General features: G+C 58.5%; 4 protein-coding genes and 1 long non-coding RNA gene across 6 annotated transcripts in view; 3 read left to right on the top strand and 2 right to left on the bottom strand.

Annotated features, from left to right (window-relative positions):
• TMC8 (transmembrane channel like 8) overlaps positions 1–1,715 on the top strand; it is a gene marked incomplete at its 5' end in the record, with an annotated part of 25,916 nt that extends 24,201 nt beyond the window's left edge. The window contains 2 exons of the mRNA XM_027770809.1: positions 12–156; positions 1,614–1,715. Of these exons, the coding sequence (XP_027626610.1) occupies positions 12–156; positions 1,614–1,715 (247 nt within the window). The remainder of the gene's footprint in view (positions 1–11; positions 157–1,613) is intronic.
• Positions 1,716–1,990: 275 nt separating this feature from the next.
• On the top strand, positions 1,991–3,602 carry SYNGR2 (synaptogyrin 2; the record flags this gene model as incomplete). Its single annotated transcript, XM_014586748.1, is given in 3 exon segments — positions 1,991–2,228; positions 2,526–2,665; positions 2,745–3,602. Coding segments are annotated over 3 exon segments (576 nt in total), but the record flags the coding sequence as incomplete, so codon positions are not given.
• Positions 3,603–4,504: 902 nt separating this feature from the next.
• TK1 (thymidine kinase 1) lies at positions 4,505–13,721 on the bottom strand. The gene is made up of 7 exons (XM_006145711.3): positions 13,446–13,721; positions 13,320–13,351; positions 12,368–12,478; positions 11,368–11,461; positions 5,836–5,925; positions 5,353–5,472; positions 4,505–5,270 (listed from the first exon to the last, which is right to left on the bottom strand). Exons 1-7 carry the CDS (start codon positions 13,509–13,511, stop codon positions 5,079–5,081), a joined length of 705 nt encoding a protein of 234 aa, XP_006145773.1. The 5' UTR covers positions 13,512–13,721; the 3' UTR covers positions 4,505–5,078.
• Positions 13,722–13,855: 134 nt separating this feature from the next.
• Positions 13,856–17,774, top strand: part of AFMID (arylformamidase) — an 18,141-nt gene continuing 14,222 nt past the window's right edge. Inside the window, exons 1-2 of one of the 2 annotated variants that reach the window (XM_006145710.3) lie at positions 13,856–13,944; positions 15,612–15,702. In XM_006145710.3, the coding sequence (XP_006145772.1) occupies positions 13,888–13,944; positions 15,612–15,702 (148 nt within the window). In that variant the 5' untranslated portion in view covers positions 13,856–13,887. Of the gene's footprint in view, positions 13,945–15,611; positions 15,703–16,315; positions 16,647–17,774 lie in introns of those variants that run through there. The other variant, XM_027770761.1, reaches the window with a different exon arrangement.
• LOC114007335 (uncharacterized) lies at positions 13,951–17,218 on the bottom strand. The gene is made up of 4 exons (XR_003548961.1): positions 16,633–17,218; positions 16,008–16,280; positions 14,706–15,422; positions 13,951–14,517 (listed from the first exon to the last, which is right to left on the bottom strand). It is a non-coding gene; the product is annotated as an uncharacterized LOC114007335 (long non-coding RNA).

Genomic DNA, 17,774 nt, shown 5'->3' with positions numbered 1-17,774 from the left:
CTGTCCTACAGCCCCCACCTGGCCCACTCCAGGCCCCCCACCTTCCCCACTCCTCGGTCCCAAGTCCCCCACCCTCCCCCTCTCGTCCCGGCGTCGCCGCCCCGGTGCGGGGTGTCCCGGAGGCGCCGCGGGGAGCGGGCCCGTCGGCTGCTGGCAGTGGGAGGAGCTTGGGGCAGCTCCAGGACAGGTGGCCCGTACGCCGCGACTCCCAGCTTGGGGGATTACCGGGAAGGGGCTTTCCGAAACCACGGGGCCGTTGGGTGGCCTGGCGCCCTGAATCTTTCAGGATCTCCTTTCCCCAGAGGAGCCGGCCGTGGTCTGCTTCCCCACCCAAGACCACGGGACGCCAGGATGTACCTTTCCCCATAAGCTGGGCAGCCCTCCACGCCGGGATGGGGGCGCGGGGGAAGGGTGTGTGGGGGTCCATACCCTTGGACAGCCGCGCCTGAGCCAGAGCAGGGGCTGTTGAGTGGGCGGGGAGAGGGGTGCGCCTGCGGTGCCGGGTTCCCGCCTGGGGCTGCAGCCTACTGGGCTGCTCCAGGGCACCCACGTCCCCTCCCAGCCTGCGCGGGGTCGAACCCCTCTGTCCTGGGCTCTGCCCAAGGAACAGGTGCCTTGTGGGCTGGGATGGCAGTGCCAGGACTCGGGCGCACAGGGCTCCCAGCATCCCGGAGCTCCAGTTCCAGTTCCGGCTTCGTCTGCAGCCGGGGGTGGGGCTTGTGACTGCCAGCCCCAGAGCCCTATTGAGAGGACCAGCAGGGCTGGGGAGAAGCCTGGGCTCCCCGAGAGGGAGTAGGTGCCCACTGGTTGCATGGGGTGGGGTGGCCATGTACAGTAGCCTGGGGCTTCAGGAGGAGGTGAAGTGACATGGTGCTATTCCCAGGGGCCGGTGTCCCTAGGGGAGTTTGAGCTGTTGAACCCTCACCCCTGTGGTGGATGCTCAAGGGGTCTGAGTGCAGAACTGGGTCCGCAGGCCTGAGGGTCGGGCAACCTGCAGCGCCCCGGGAAGGTTGGACCTGCTGTGTGGGAGTCAGTCAGGCTCCTTTAGAAGGAAGGGACCAGGATGCCCGGAGTGGGAAATGCTCGTGGGAAGAAAGCTGGCCAAATTGGGGAGTCCATCCTGGACTAGGGAGAGCTGGCGGGGGCTCTGAGGGGGGCACCAGGGGTACAGCTTGGCTTTCCCAAGAGGTGGAGCGTTCTGTTTGGGCCCTGTAGGGTGACTCAGGTGTAGGGTGATGGGGAGGGGGTCAGGGGGGCCTTTAGCCTGGATTTCCTTGTTGAAAACACATTTGGGTAGCATGGTAGTTGAGGCACTGAATTTCCATGTGGGTGACTGCAGTTCAAGTCCCGGACCTGGCTTGTGTGCATGCGTGTCCAAAATTCTAAGATTGGAGAAGGGATTGCGGCATGGCCATCACCCCTGTGGGTGATTTCTCACTTTCCCTCTCTGTCTTTCTCTCTGGTGTGGGCATGTGCCCTATGGCAAAATAACTTTAAAAAGAAAAGATATTCAAAGTGGCAAGGAGTGGGGTATTACCCTGCATTGGTTCATGCAGTCAAGGAGCTGGGACAGGGGCAGGGCCTCCCAGGCCATCCGTGTCCACCCCGCCCAGGCTGCCCCTTGCAATGGTGGGTTGATGCAGTGCCCACAGATGGGGCACCAGGACGTGCTGTGCCCCATGAGGGCCCTGTCCTGGGACCAGCAGACGGTGTGATGGTTACGTTGCTCGGACTTACATGTAGATGCCAGACAAATGTGCGTGCATGCCCAAGATCGCGAGAGGAGAATGGAGGGATCGTAGCGTGGCCATCCCCCGGGGGGTGATTTCTCGCTTTCTGTCTGTCTCTGGTGAGTGCCCATGCCCTATAGCAAAAATCTCTCACAGAAACAAAAAGGTCCCGTCCTGGGTCCCAGGAGTCCCTGCCATGCACGCCCCCGGGGGCATGTCCAAGGCTCCAGCCCTCCCCTACTCTGCCCCATCCCCTGCAGGTCTTCGCCCTGATCGTGTTCTCCTGCATCCTTGGCGAGGGCTACATCAACACCCACGAGACCCAGATAAACCTCTGTGTGTTCAACCACAACGAAGATGCCTGCCGCTACGGCAGTGCCATCGGGGTGCTGGCCTTCCTGGCCTCCGCCTTCTTCTTGGTGGTTGATGTGTACTTCCCCCAGATCAGCAACGCCACCGACCGCAAGTACCTGGTCATCGGCGACCTGCTCTTCTCAGGTACCGCCGTGGCACCTCCGCTGGGGCTTGGGAGGTGGAGGGAGGGGGCATTAGCTCTAGAGTCTGGGCCTGGGCCTGAGGACGGAAGCCAGCAGGCAGGCTTTACCTTGTCCTCTTGGCACCCCAGCGTGGCACGTGAGGATCACTGCCTATGGCTGAAGCCCACGGGTGCAGGCAGCTTATGTGGGCATCGGATCTGCAGCTGGGCCAAGGACTTGGTCTTCACTGTCGGCCTCTGCAGCCCTCCCTGCGGCTCCTTACACAGCCCGACTCCGCTCCCCCTCCCGGTCTCCCCAGCTCTCTGGACCTTCCTGTGGTTCGTCGGCTTCTGCTTCGTGACCAACCAGTGGGCAGCCACCAAGCCCCACGACGTGCTGGTGGGTGCCGACTCCGCCCGGGCAGCCATCACCTTCAGCTTCTTCTCCATCTTCTCCTGGGTAGGTGGGCCGGGGAGGCGGGCAGTGAACCTCCCCCGCACCTCTGCCCGCCCTTGGCTCAGACCTGGGCTGTTTTCAGGGCGTGCTGGCCTCCCTGGCCTACCAGCGCTACAAGGCCGGAGTGGACGACTTCATCCAGAACTACGTGGACCCCACTCCGGACCCCGGCACAGCCTACGCCTCCTACCCGGGTGCCTCCGTGGACAACTACCAGCAGCCGCCCTTCACCCAGAATGCAGAGACCACCGAGGGCTACCAGCCGCCCCCTGTGTACTGAGTCCTCGGCCGCTGTGCATAGCAAGGGGGTCAGAGGCCCCGGGGCCCCTTCCACCCTGGACTCTTCTCATAGTGCCTGTGCCCAGAGGGGCTTCAGCTACCACTCACTCAAGGGCATTTTTTAGAAAACGGTTTTAGCTAGACCTGTTTTTTCTGCTTTTAGGGACCCTGCCCTCACCCGGAGCAGCTGCGGGGGGCCCACGTGCCGTCCTGACAAGTGCCTTCGCTTCTTGGCCCCAGCCCAGGGCTGTGGTGGCCGCAAGTATTTGGGTTCTCTGCCAAAGACAAGGCCGGGGAGCCTCACGCCTATCCCCCGGCTGGTGCTGGCCCAGGCTCCCTGCCTCTCACTCAGGTTCGTTAGCGCCCGGCAGGCCGCAGCCCCCGCCTCACTGCAGCAGTGTCTGGGGTTGCCACCCTGTGCCGGGGCCCTCTGGGCTGACAGCCAGGGCAGGCTGGTGCCCTCCCCAGGGCAGAGGGATGGACACGTCCTGCCCCCACCCCCTGGCAGCAAGGGGGGGCTTTGCCTGACTGAAAACACCCAGCTTTATGTAAATATTCTGCTACTGTTGCTTAAGAGGGGTGCCCCACACTTTCAAATGTATTCAGAAGCCTTGGGGACGTTAGATGGTTTGGAGATGGAATAAACATTTTTCTCATCGGTGGTCTGCTGTCATGGCTGGGCCACGGCCGAAGGGGAGGCGGGCAGAGGCCACTCTGGGGCTGGTTCACTCTGAACCAAGTGGCGGGTATGCCGGGGTCTCATTCCTCACGTTCATTCCATCAGCGCCTTAAAATAGCAGCTGTGCTCAGCTTGTAAACAAGACGCCTCGCCAGGCTCCTGCTACTCCTTCCTACAGTCGGGTAGGGGGCGCCTGGGAGCCTCCCTCAGAAGCTCCAGCCCTTGCTGGGGTCCTCCTTGACTCTAGGTGAAGGCTCAGCACCTGACCTCCTGGGACAGGCCCACAGCCACTCCCAGCTTTCCCTTCTGAGTGGGGACAGGGACGAGGCCCTGGTAGTTTTGAGATCCCAGGCACAAAGGACCGGGGCTCCCCTCCCAGGCCCCGTGGCCTCCAAGTCTCAGTACTGTCGCCCTCACAGCCAGAGTTTGGAGAATCACTAGCAAATGGGGACATGACAGAGGGGACAGAGGCTGGCCTGGAACACGCCCTGCCCGTGCTAGGGCACCCAGTCGGAGCACCCACACCCTGCCAGAAGTCTCGCCTCCAAGCATCCATCGTCCACGGCACGGCTCAGCTGTGTCTCCCTGGCTCCGAACCATCAAGTGTCTGTTTCACAAACAAAACCTGACCCAGCCCTGGCCGCAGGGCCCACAGCAGCTTGTCGTTCAAGCTGGCTCAGCCTCTCTCTCCCATTTTTGTCCTGAAACCAGCTCAGACAGAGGCAGGAGGACCTTCCTCTTCGGACAGGACCCACGCTCACTTCCCAGTTAAAAACGTTGTGGTTAAGAGCGCAGCAGCACTACTGAAAGATCTGGAGAAACCCCCAACCAGAGCACATCAGCTGTCTACGGGGAGACGGGGAACCCCGAGTCAAGAAGAGAAGTGCCTTACCAAGTCAACTTTAATGTGAGTCATCCTTCACAGCTGGAGATGCAGCCCCTACTTTGGGAGCTGGCTCCTGGAGCCTGCCCCCCAGGGGAAGATGTGGTCATTCTGGAGAAAACCACCAGCCGAGGTGCGTAGGATGGGCTTTTAGCCCGACGGAGGAGGACTGAGTCCAGGCTGTCCTTGGAGAGGGGTGCCTGTCCCCAGCAGCCGCCTCCCAGGGTCCTGGCACCTCCTGGGAGAACAGAAACTCAACAGTAAAAGCCACAAAAGGGGAAGGAGCGGCAGCATGATGTCACAACAGCCTGCGGCTCTGTCCCTCACCCCAAAGGTGGAGGGGTCGGCACATGGCCAGACCAGAAGCCACTGCAGGAACAGCTCCAGCCTGGTGGGCCTCCCAGCACCTGGAGGGGAGCTGTGAGGAGGGAGGGTGTGGAGACCAGCCCCAAAGGCAGACTGGCTCTGCTCAGGGTGTCCATCCCGACTTCCTCCTCTGCAAAGACCACACGGTGAGCAGGGCGGATGGCGTCCGCTAGGGGGCAGCAGCAGGAGAGGCGAGGGGCTGCAGGCCCTCAGTGGGCAGGGTTGCACTGCAGGATCTGATGAGGGGCAAAGAGCTTCCGGGCAGCCGTGGCCTCCCCCGGCTTGCCCAGCACTGGGCAGTTCTCCTTGTTGTCCAGCCCAGCAGGCTGGCCCGACGGCTTCTTAAAGTAGCAGAGGCGGCACACAGAGTGGTACTTGTCGGCTCCACCAATCACCTCGACCTGTGCGGGGGTGAAGGGCCAAAACTCAGGTCCGGCTGCCACCCGCATCTGCCCACCCCTGGGAGAGAGCAGGTGGGGCTACCTCCTTCTCCGTGCCCAGCCGCTTGGTGTAGGCCGCCTCCCGGAAGCACTCCATGCACACGGCTGTCAGCTTCACCACACTCTCGGCGAGGGGCACCAGGTTCAGGATGGTCCCGAAAGCCTGCATCCACAGGAAGACAGCAGGTGCACTCAGCCGCCTCCCAGGGACTTCCTTCCACACCCTCTGAAGTCAGGAAAATGGCCTTGACCTTGCTCCCCCCAGGGCACCATGACCTGCTCTGCCCCTTACCAATTGAAAGCCCCTGACAGCAGCAGATGGCACTGAACCTGGACAGACTCATGCCCAGGCAGGCTGGGTCTGAGCAGCTTGGCCACGCCCCTTAGCACCCAAGCCCGTCATCTACGGGTGCTGCACTGAGACAGGAGATGCGCTGGGCTGACCGTCTCCGCACAGTGCCCTGCACCGCTGCCAGGCTCTGCCTGCCTCCCAGAGCCCACCCCGAGGCCTGGACCAGAGCCTTACCTTCCTCTGGAAGGTCCCGTCCAGCGCGGCCACGATCACTGTCTTGCCGGCGTTGGCCATGGTCTCGCAGAACTCCACGATGTCGGGGAACTGAAGAGGGTCAGGGAGGAAGAGTAAGCACCCACCCTGAGGGGCAGCTTCCCGGTCCGACAACGTGGCCACTCGAGGCAGCCTGGAGCATAAAATCAAAGTGGCTCAAGGCTCCCAGGGGGCTCCTGAGGCCTGGGTTGGATCCTGATGTCCGTGTGCACACGCTCCCGGCTCCCCAGGACCTAGTGGCAGGCTGCTGCCCGGGGGCTGCCAACACAGGCACCTGTTAGCTGGTGACCTTGGCAACCACTTCGGATCTCTAACTTCGTCTTTTTTTTGCCAGAAGACGCGTTCGCTCAGGGGGCAGGGGGTTGGAAAGCGAGTGAGAAAGCACCCACCACGGGGAAGGGCCATGCCGCAACACCTCCTCCACCCCCCTCCTTATGGGTTTGGGGTATGCAAGTTTTTCAGGCCACTGGGTTCAGGACTCGAACCATGAGGTTGGCCATGTAGGATCCAACTGCTTTAGCCACACCACCAGCTGGCCCTGAACCTGTCTTTTCTTATTATTTTTAAGGTTTCTGCCATAGGGTATGTGAGCTCACCAGAGAGAGACAGAGGGAAAATGAGAAATCATCCCCGGGGGATGGCCACTCTGTAATCCCTTCTCCTTGTCTCAGAATTTGGAGCACGCGCTCGCATCCAGCCTGTTGTATCAAGCTGGCAGGTCCAGGACTTGAACCATGGAGTTGGCCATGTAGGATCCAGACCCTTAACCATCACTCCACCTACTGGCCCCCAGAACCTGTCTCTCCCGCCCCCCCAGGACCTAGTGGCAGGCTGCTGCCCGGGGGCTGCCAACACAGGCACCTGTTAGCTGGTGACCTTGGCAACCACTTCGGATCTCTAACTTCGTCTTTTTTTTGCCAGAAGACGCGTTCGCTCAGGGGGCAGGGGGTTGGAAAGCGAGTGAGAAAGCACCCACCACGGGGAAGGGCCATGCCGCAACACCTCCTCCACCCCCCTCCTTATGGGTTTGGGGTATGCAAGTTTTTCAGGCCACTGGGTTCAGGACTCGAACCATGAGGTTGGCCATGTAGGATCCAACTGCTTTAGCCACACCACCAGCTGGCCCTGAACCTGTCTTTTCTTATTATTTTTAAGGTTTCTGCCATAGGGTATGTGAGCTCACCAGAGAGAGACAGAGGGAAAATGAGAAATCATCCCCGGGGGATGGCCACTCTGTAATCCCTTCTCCTTGTCTCAGAATTTGGAGCACGCGCTCGCATCCAGCCTGTTGTATCAAGCTGGCAGGTCCAGGACTTGAACCATGGAGTTGGCCATGTAGGATCCAGACCCTTAACCATCACTCCACCTACTGGCCCCCAGAACCTGTCTCTAATACCGTGTAATGCTGTGAGCCAGGGCATGGGTTGCATGGCCATCTCTGGCATGGTGGCAGGATGTGCCCTGACACAGGCCTGCGATTCCCTCCGTAAGTGGCCCAGGGAGAGACTGGTACGTCCTCTGGTGCACTGGTCAGTTTGCCTCGGTGATGGTGGTCATAGGTCGAGTGACCTTTGGGTTGGGTGAGATGGGGACATTCTCATCTTTGGCAAAGGGTCTCTCGCCACGCCACTGGGGCCCGGGCCCACCTTGCTGAGACCCGGGGTCACTGGGATGTGAAGTTTAGCCAGCTGAGGGCTGTGACAGTGGCCTGCCACCCAAGAGCGATTTGAGTGGGTCGAATTCAAACCATGTGGCCAAGGCCACGTATGGAGGCGCTCTGCAGACTGGCCAGGCCTCCAGGGGAAGGAAGCCCGCAGCTTCAGTGGGACTGCCCTGTCCAGCCACAGCCTTCCCCTCCTCTCTGAAGGGCTCCTCACGTGTACATGCCCGCTGGGTAGGGACCGGGGAGCAAATCCACCCGGTTGGGAATCTGCACCTTGGCCCCCATGAGGACAGAGCCCCGAGCAGACTCTTCCTCACTGCGCTTCAGGGCCGAGCGAGGTCATCAGTGCCCCGCTCACTGCCCCCCCAACCTCACAAGCAGAGCATGCCTCTCAGTTCTCCCTCCCCTGTTCAGAGGGTAAAAGCAGCCTCTCCCAGGCAGACCCCCAGGCCCAACAGGTTCCTGAGCAGTCGGGGCTTGTCGGTAAAGGGGCTGCCCAGGGCCAGCTCTGTTCTGGTGTTAAGGCAGTTGACCCCACATGGCTGGCCCCACAGTTCGAATCCTGGCCTTGGTGGCTTAGAAAACATTGCTGGCACATGTGCGAGGAGGTGGAAAAGGGATTATAGTGTGACCACTCCCCTTGGGGCCGGGGTGCTTCTTTCTCCCTCTCTGGCAAGTACATGTGCTCTGCAAAAAAGAAAGGAAGAAAAAGAAAAGAAAGAAAAGAAAAGAAAAAAGAAAAGAAAAGAAAAGAAAAGAAAAGAAAAGAAAAGAAAAGAAAAGAAAAAAGGAAGAGGCACTTGGCAAAGTAGGGCTTTCTCAGAAATAATCACAGTGGTATGCACGAAGCAAAGCAAAGGGGCCCGGGGCGACGTCCGCCCCTGAGCCCACCTGCCACCTCCCCACCGCAGGGTGGCTTGCAGGCACGTCAGAGCAGGTTTGGGTGAGGGACGCAGAAGCCCTGGGGAGCTTGGGGAGCGCACTTCGTCTTCCTCACCTTGCCAAGGCCAGGCTGGCACATGGCACAGGGGAAGAAGTTCTGGCTCAGCCCAGGGCCTCTACAACCTGGCACTGACCCCTGCTGGCACCAGAGCCTAGACTCAGGCCATGAAAGGTGAGAGAAAGGAGGTGACAAAGCAAAATGCAAATCAAATGGTCTAAGGCCGAAGGGAAAAATTCAAAGGCAAGTAAAAGGCAGAGGGGTATTTACGGAACGTGGTGGGGCGCCAGCTCTTTGCCCTCCTCTGGAAAAAGAAAAATAGAAAGAGACAAAAACGGGTGGAAGCCCTAAAAAGGCAATTTACAAAAGGAAAAATTAATACAAGTAGTCAATAAACTTGGAAATCCTGGAAACCAACGCATTAGGAAGGAAAGAGAGACAGAGCTGGCCCAGGGGCTGGGGCCCAGGGCCTGGGGCTAAGGGAGCCGGGTCCCACATGGCTGACTGCAGGTCGACTCCCAGTCCCAGCAGTTAGACATCAGATGCCTGTGCACATGTGCCCAGAGTCCCGACAGGGTGGAGGGACGGAGAAGGGATTGCGGGGGACTGTGGAGAGCCGGCCATGCTGAACAGACGCCGTTAGCAAGCTTCATTTGTCGAAGGTCGCCATGTTTATTCAGCATGGCCGGCTCTCCACAGTTGACCATGTCCCACTGGAGGGTGCTTTCTCTCCTTCTCTGTGGTGAAAGAATGCACCCTCTGGCAATTAAAAAACAGAGAGAATGCAGCCTGTGTGTGCGCAAGCGTGTGCGTGTATGTGTGCGCAAGTGTGTGCGTGCTCACACATGCAACCTATCACCCCAGCCACGCCATCCTGTCTCCCGAGGATTTCTACAAAGGCCTAGCTGATTCGTGCTGCCCTCTGCTCTCCACATCTTCTCTTCCCTGGGATCAGGATACCCTTCCACAACTCCTGTCCCGATCCCAGTCCCCCGCCTGCCCGCAATGCCGGGCCAGCCGCCTGCACCTCTCCTCTGCTCCGGCCAGCAATTCCTGCCTCAGGCCCTTTCAGTCCCACACTGGTTGCCCTCACCTCAGCTCTGCACTTCTCTCCCTCACCGAGTCTAAGCTGAGCAGAGCTCAGCTTTGCAGCCCCAGCGCCCAGATGCTGCTGCTATGGGTAGGAAATGAAAGACTCGGAGAGTGGAAGAGCGAGGTCGGCCCCTTGGCCCGGCACCCCTGCCCAGGGGACAGACCCCAATCAGGTAGGCTGCCCGGTGTCTGCGGCTCACGGCCTTTACAGGTCACCTGCGAGGGGCCCGAGACACCACGTGTTTGAAAGGATGAGAATCTGCAGACATGGACAAATGGTCACATCATGCGACATGAGCCCAGCCGACGAGATGGCTGCACCTGTCGGGGTTAGGAGGACGGAGCCATCACGTTCGTGCTGTCGGATGGTGAGAGAGGGAAGAGCAGCCCCAGCAGTGGAGCTGGCCTGGCACTGGCTGAGCGCAGCCCGTGTCACAGAACACGGACCCCGGGCAAGGCTGTTCCCGGACATGACAAGTCAAGATGAAGATGAGGCCCCCGTGATCATGTGTGAACACAGACAAAACATGGGCTTCCTCACCCCCCGCCCACTACTTAACACCCCTGCTTCACTAGTTCGGGCTCCTGCGCCTGGTTCTAGGCTTCCCTCCCTGCAGGGAAGGTTTAGGATGCCACCGCACACCACCTTGCCGAGACCTCCCAACCAGAGCAAAGCCGGTCTCTTAAGCCCTCCCCAGAACAACCACCAGGGGGCTGGGTCCTACAAGCCCTTCCTGATCCGCTCCCACTGATGACCTGTGGTCCCATAGTGCTGTTCTCCCTGCAATAAATCAACCCAAACTGCCAGTTCTGGTGTGTCCGAGGTGCTCTCTAGCTAGTGGCAAAATCCTGGATTTTCTTTTTCCTTCTGTATTCATAACCTTTTCTAGACTAAGCCTATTGGGTAGTGAAACAAATAAAACACAAAAAAAGTGGGGCCGGTGGGGAAGAAGGAGTTGTGGCGGTGGCCATGCTCCCTGGGAAGTGACTTCTCACTTTCCCTCTCACTGCCTCTCTCTCCAGGGAGCACACGTGCTCTATGGTACAAACCTAAAAAAAAAAAAGTAAAAGAAGTCCCTTCCGAGTAGACTTAAAACCAAAACAAGGGGCCAGCAGGTGGCATGGTGGTTAAAGGTGCTGGACTCCCACATGACCGCGGTTCGAGTCCTGGATCTGGCAGCTTGCTTTCTCACTTTCCCCCTGCCACTCTGTCCCTCTCTGGTCAAATTAAAATAAATAAAGCTAAAAAAAATTCTAAAACTAAAACAAAACAAAAAACAAAGATTCCCTGCACAATGGTGCAGATTGAGAAATCAGTGTTGATTAAGAAATCAAAATTTTTGTTAACTGTAGAATTTCTCTTCTAAAAAAGGGTAAAATCCTATGTGAAAATAACCATAAATTAGCAAGAAGTCAAAGGTACTCAGACAATAGTTAAAGCTTGTTACTTTACTTTTTTTAAAATTTGCTAGAGGGCATGTGCGAGAGAGACAGAGGTGGGGGGGAGTGAGAAAGCACCCCCATGGGAGATGGTCACAAGGCAATCCTTCTCTATTTCTCCTTCGGGATCTTGGGGAGACACGCACATGCTCTGTGTGTCTTTCAAGCCACAGGCTAGGACTAGAACCATGCAGTTGGCTGTGTGGGATCCAGCCACCTTAACTCCCACGCCATCAGCTGGCCCAACCTTGTTACTTTACTGAAAGATGGAAGGTAGAAATGCTAACCCCCAGCCAGCAGGGGAAAGGGAGGACAAGAGAGACCTCAGGGGAAGGGATGCTCGGACGAGCTGACTTACAAACTGCCCCTCATCGATGCCGATGACAGCCACACCAAGGGCCTCCTGGGCCACGTCCCGGAGCAGGCAGGCCGGCAGCGCCTCCATGGTGTTCCTGCGAAGAGAAAGTGTGAGCAAGACCAGAGCCCAGGAGATCGGAGACTGGAAACCAGAGTGCCCCAGGGAAGGGCTCCACCTTGGTCGGCCGAGCTGGGAGACGCCCGAGCCTATGGGACAGGGTGCAAGAGAAAGCCAGTTACTCAGGGCTGACTCCATGCCCCGGCAGTTAAGGCAGCCAGAACCCATCTGCGCGATTCAAGCCCCAGACCCAGCGGTCTGTGAAACACGTGGGGCACGTGTGCAGATTGCCCAAGGTCCTGGAAGGAGAGAGGTGGACGAGAGGGGACTGTGGTGTGCTTTCTTTTCATGACCTGTGGGGGTGCTTTCTTTTCTCCCTATTTCTCTCTGCCAAACACATGCACCTTCTAGAAAAATGAAAAAACAGCTAGCCAGGTGGTGGGTGTGGAAGTTTAAGATGGCTGGATCCCACATGGCCAATCACACAGTTCGAGTTCCGGACCCAGAGGCTTGGAAACATGCCAGGTGCATGCATGTGCATGCCCAAAATCCCAAGAGGAGAATGGAGGAGGGACTGCGGTGTAGCTGTCCCCTGTGGGGGGTGCTTTTTCACATTCCCCCCCTCTCTGTCTCTCTCCAGAGAGTGCCAGTGAGTGCAGGTGCCCATTAGAGGCAGGACAGTCCCCTTCCCCCCCAGTTGTGACAACTGAAACTGCCTGCATACATATTAAATGGACTCGGGGGGCAAAATCACCCCTAGTGAACCCCTGGGTCAAGAGTCCTGTGAAGAGAGGAGCCCCAGGCTAAGCTCACTGGGAAGTTTGCAATTTGCACTGCGCTAGGCCAGGCCGCGGCACTGCCAACCATCCCACTAACGACCCTGACAAGATGTCCCAGGTCTTGTGAGGTTCCCTGGACGGGACTGCGGAGGGGAGGGACTGACCGGTCATGTGTGGAGAAGCTGCTGGAGTAGCGAGTGTCTTTGGCATACTTGATGACCAGGCACTTGTACTGGGCAATCTGGAAGCGACGGACCCTTCTCATCAGCTCCGTGCTGCAGGGCAAGAGGGTCAGTTAAGGCACACAGCCCAAGAGCAGGAGGGGAGTCCCATCTGCAGAGCTGGGCTCTCCCTGGGGCTGGGACCCACCCAAAGAGGCAAAGACAGCAGGCAGAGCCTGGGAACAGGGAAGAAGGGCGGGGCCTGGGAACAGGGAGGAAGGCGGGGCCTGGGAGTTCAAAGCCTGGAGATGGAGGGAGTGCACATGTGCGGTCTGTGATCACCGTGGGGCCTGGGGACATGACACCCACAATCAGGGTGGGAAGCCAGAGTCCTCTGTGGGGAGGGTGGTCAGGAATGGCCCTCAGGTGGTTCCAGGACAGGGTAGAGGGGTACGTTTCTCAGAGATACGGTGGGGAGGGTGGGCAGTGGCAAAGGAGACCTGCAGATGGGATTGCAAAGTGTCCCATGCCAGAGATGTTCAGTTTTTCTGAGTTAACGTCACAAAGTCTTCTCTTGCGATGTCTAAAGCCTTTGTTTCTAGGTCTGGGAAGTTCAGCCTTGGGCCTTGCCTTCTGGGCAAGGGGTTGGAGCTGGGTAATGTTAGGAGGGGGAGGTAGTGGGGGCGCACCAGCTCAGGGAATGGTTCTATCACTCCGGCTAGCTAACAGACACCGCCTGGCCCACGGTGTCAAAGACTAGACACCTCCTTCTAGAGGACTTGGGGGACTGAGCTGTGCCGGCGCCTTCTCCTCTCCGGGGGAGTACCCCCACCCCCGCTCCGTTGAGTGGAGGACTCTCAAGGCAGTCTCTACATGAGCTTCAGGCTGCGGAGGGGCGCGCGGGGACAGGGTCCCTGGGGAGGAAGAGGCCCACCACACCCCACGAAGCCATTACCTTTTTCCTGAGAACATGGGCCCGAGAATCACCTAGGAGAGAAGAAGAGGTCACTCCGGGGCTGAGCCGCACAGACGCCCCAGCCCTGACAACCACTTGGTCCCGGCCACGCCCCGACCTCCGCACCTGGATCTGGCCCCGGGTCTTGCTGGGAGAGCCGGGCAGCACAGTGGGCAGGTTGATGCAGCTCATGGCGCCTCCGGGAAGTTAACAAATCGTAGAAGCTTCAGCGGTCGCTGCCCTGCAGACTCAACACCGGTTCCCGCGCCTGGCGCTTTTACCTTCGGTGCGTTAGCCAATCAGGAGCCGGCATCACCGCGGCGTGGCCAATCGGCACACGGCTGCGGAGCTGGCGGGAGATTTGCTCGCAGCCCCTCCCCTCGCGGGAGGGATCCCGGACGCGCGCGCGGGGACTGGGCGGGCTCGGGAAATCCGGGCAGTGGGCGGGGTCGCGTGGGCGGGGCCACCTGGGCGGGGCCTGGTCCGAGCCTCGCCCCGCCCGCCCAGCGCGTCCCGCCCACCGAGTATAAAAGGTCTGGCGCGAGCGTTTTCAGTAGTACACGGTGGAATGGACGGGTCTACCGGTGATGCAGGCGAGGCTTCCTGGAAGAAGATGTCTGCAGAGGTAGGCGGGTGGCGGGGAGAGAACCCTGAGAAGGAAGTTTGGAAGCCCTCTAGACCACTCCTGTGGGCGCCCTTGAGCGCCTCGGTATGCCAGGCCCCGACCTGGTGCGCCTCTCGTCACAGGCAGATTTCGTTAGCCTGGATTGAAGGCTAAAGAAGTTGAAGTCCTGGGTGTGTTGGCACCCGTCGGCCCGCAGGAGGGTAGGGACGGAGTTCGGGACCTTACTGCGACGCTGTCCAGCGTATTCGGGTCTGGGCTTGTGTGCAGAAGCTGCGGGTTGCAGAAAGGTTGGCATTTCCTGCAGGTTTGCTGCGAGGGTTAGGAACGACGCATGCAAAACACACGGACGGGAACTGGCACTTGTTCTCACCCTCATTCCATTATCATTTCCTCAGTAGTTTCCCTGCACTGTCGGCAGGGGTTCTTTATCTGGTCATGGACTCACCTGAGAATCCTATGAAAGTTATGGACACTTCCTGGGATTTCCCTCCCCACTAGGTGCTTCAGATAACACCAAAGATCCACAGTCTACAGGTGCACCAGGGCCAGCCGCACCTTTTACCAAGCGACAGCCTTAGAGGGAGATGAGGTCTCATGACTGCACAGCTAAGGCTGTTGTGGGTGCCCCTCGTACAGGAAATCCCTCAAGCCCTCTCACACAACACACACACACACACATACATACACACTCACACACATACATGCACACTCACACACATACATGCACACACACTCACACACGCGCGTGCACGCACACTGACCTGCAATACTCTCAGAAACCTGCTGCATTTTCACCTTCATAGACGGTGGCATCCTACAGACCCAGGACCCTCCAGCCAAGAGCCCGGTTCAGCTGGAGGAGGAGCGCCCACATTCGAGTGTCTGGCTCTGCTCCACTCAGGCACTTTCTCTCTTACCCTGAGCGGCGGCTATGTGCCTGGTTACCCAGCCAGAACCAGAGACTGAGAAACCCCCGGGAAAGAACAGCCAATGAGGGATGGAGGCTGGAGGGCATGTACCCCCAACTCCCACCCCACTCCACCCCCCAGCCGTCTTGCCATGAGGCCCCCTCAAATTTGCCATGGAAATGGCTTTGCCCCTTCTTCCCTTCCCTTCCCTTTCAGCGTGCAGTCTGAATCCCTTAGACTGACGTTCAGCACCCTCTGACCCAGGCCCCATCAGAGTCAGCATTTGCTCACTGACTTGAAGTCTTCTCCATGCATGTGACTGCTGTGTCCCCCTGCAGTCAGAGCTGCACCCCCGCCATGGGGAAGATCAGCTCCGTGTGGCCATCCCTGCCACAGTCACCCAGGCTGCCCAGCCTTCCGTGTCCTTAGCCACTGTAAGAGGGGCGCCCACAACGGCCTTAGCTGAGCAGTCATGAGAACTCGTCTCCCTCTAAGACTGTCGCTTGGTAAAAGGTGCGGCTGGCCCTGGTGCACCTGTAGACTGTAGATCTTTGGTGTTGCCTGAAGCACCTAGTGGGAGGAAAGGGGGCAGATTGCCAGCCTTGGAGTTGGAGGGGCTTGGAGGAAGCTGAGACCATCCTTGCTGCCGGGGATATTGGGGAGAACTCTCAAGGTGCGAGGAGCGTCCCAGCATGTGGAGGGATGGGCACCCTCGGTGTTGGGAGTGGGGCTCTTAGGAGCCTTGCGTCTGTCTTCCAGGAGCTGGAGAATCAGTACTCCCCCAGCAGATGGGTTGTGCACCTGGGAGCAGAGGAAGCCCTGAGGACCTACTCACAGATCGGAAAAGAGGGTACCCATGGGATAGCTCTGTGGCTGCACCGGTGACCTTTAGCATTTGGTTCAGAACGTGGAGGGGGGCGTATCACCCCAGCCCCGAAGGCCATTTCCCACACAGCAGGCCTGCACGTGTGCCTGCTCTGCTCAGATGCCTTCGCTGGGGGTTCGAGGGGGGTTAGTCGTCTGGGTGAGATCCATGGCTAGTGGACCACGCTTGGCCTTTCAGCCCAGCTGGCCACGCTCAGGCTTTAAGGCCGTAGGCCATGGTGAGCACAGGAAGCGGGAGTGAACGAGGAACAGGGCAGGGACGAGGCCTACCTCCGCGTCCACTGCTCAGCGTGGGGTGCTGCCGTTATGCGGGAACTGCCCTGGGGCACAGTGGTTAGGTGCCGTGCAGGAGGAGCTGAAGCCCACATGGCCCACCAGGGTTTGACTCTGGGCCCCGTTGGCTGGAAAGGCATGCTGGGCATTTGCAGTCCTGACTGGAAGGAGAACTGGAGGAGAAGGGCTCGCGTGAGGTGTGAGCAGGCCCCGTGGTGGTGGTGTGCTTTCGCTCGCTCTCTCTCACCTCTGGCATCAAAAACAAAAATTCTGTGGGGAAAAAAGAAATTAAAATACTAGTTTATTTGGGTGCAAAAAATTTTTTTAATCCATGCACAGTTTTTTCATAATGCACATTTTCCATGAGCTTTCTGAGGGTTCCTCATATCTCTAAAATGTAGTGAAGACTTTTTCCTCTTTAAAGGAATCAGGGCCTGGGAACTGCACGCTAGTGAAGACTGGTGAATTCCACCACTGTGCTGCCTGCACTCTGCCTGGAGTGCTGGCCCTGCCTGCGGCCCTCGCACCCTCGTGCCACCTGGGGAAGCTGGCTCCCCGGAGGACATGTGGGCCAGGAAGCAGCTGGCCTTCCCACCCAGAGGACAGTCGGAGGCTGGCCAACCTGCTTTCTCTCTGGTGACTGAGCAGAGCTCGATAGAACAGTTTCTGCCTTGGAAGCAGCTTCCTGGGCCCCCAGAGTTGGTGGCTTTCTAACTGGATAAGCCAGGCGAAGGAACAGGCTTGTCGGGGGTTTATTCCAGCACATTCTACCATCCTCCTGAGCCTGATGGGTGTGGGGTGGAGCTTTTTCTTGCTGTTCCCAGCTCTGTGCCAAATATGTCAGTATTTGCTCAGTAAATATTTGGGTGTTTGAAGAACAGCTGTTTGCCATTGGTTACTGACGTCAGGGACAGAAGCGCTGACCCCTTGGGAAGGATGTCAGACGAAGAGGCTGCAGGTTGTGTCAGCTCTCGAGTACCCAGTCCCTCTCTGTCGGTCCCCGGGAGCGCTTCCTTCCCGAGGTTCCAGTAGATCCAGTGGTCTGCGGCTGTCTGCGGCCCATTTCACAAACCTGTGATAGGGCAGGATCAGGGCAAGGGAAGCGAGGCCAGCCCGTGCATGCGCAGGGCCTATATTTATTTAAAATTTTGAATTTTGGAGGGCCAGAGGATGGCGTGGAGGTTAAGGCACTGGATTCCCATATGGCCAGTCATGGTTTGAGTCCCAGTCCCGGAGGCTTGAAAGTCGCCCTGGGTGCATGTGTGTGTGTGTGCCCAAAATCCTGAGAGAAGAAGGGATGATGGTGTGGCCGTCCTTGTTGGGGAGTGATTTCTCTCTTTACCTCTCTCTGAGTGTACACACCCAATGGCAAAACCTAAAAAACAGAAAAGAAAAAAAAGAAACTTTTTCGAATTTTTAAAACTTGGGCAGAGAGCCTGTGAGATCACCAGAGAGAGACAGAGAGAGGAGTAAGTGTTCCCCGTGGGAAATGGTCATGCTGCAATCCCTTCTCCTCCTTCCCTTCCTCCCAGGATTTTGGGCACACATGCACACGTGTGTTTTATCAAGCTGCCGGATCTGGGGTCCGAACATGAGGTCAGCCAGGTGGGATCTGGCTGACGTAACCCCCAGGCCGTGCAGCAGGCCCAGAGCAGCATTCTGCTTCCTTCTGTCTTACCCTATGTAGTGCCCCACCGCACTACTTTGCCAGCGGGGCAAGTCCAGGCCATGGCGATGCTGGGTGCACCCGCCCCAGGGCCAAAG

This window comes from Tupaia chinensis, unplaced genomic scaffold (assembly GCF_000334495.1).
Source record: "Tupaia chinensis unplaced genomic scaffold, TupChi_1.0 Scaffold000159_1, whole genome shotgun sequence".
In the NCBI taxonomy this organism is placed as follows: domain Eukaryota; kingdom Metazoa; phylum Chordata; class Mammalia; order Scandentia; family Tupaiidae; genus Tupaia; species Tupaia belangeri.
Note: the sequence above shows the minus strand (reverse complement) of the source record. Positions and strands in the feature narration are given on the sequence as shown.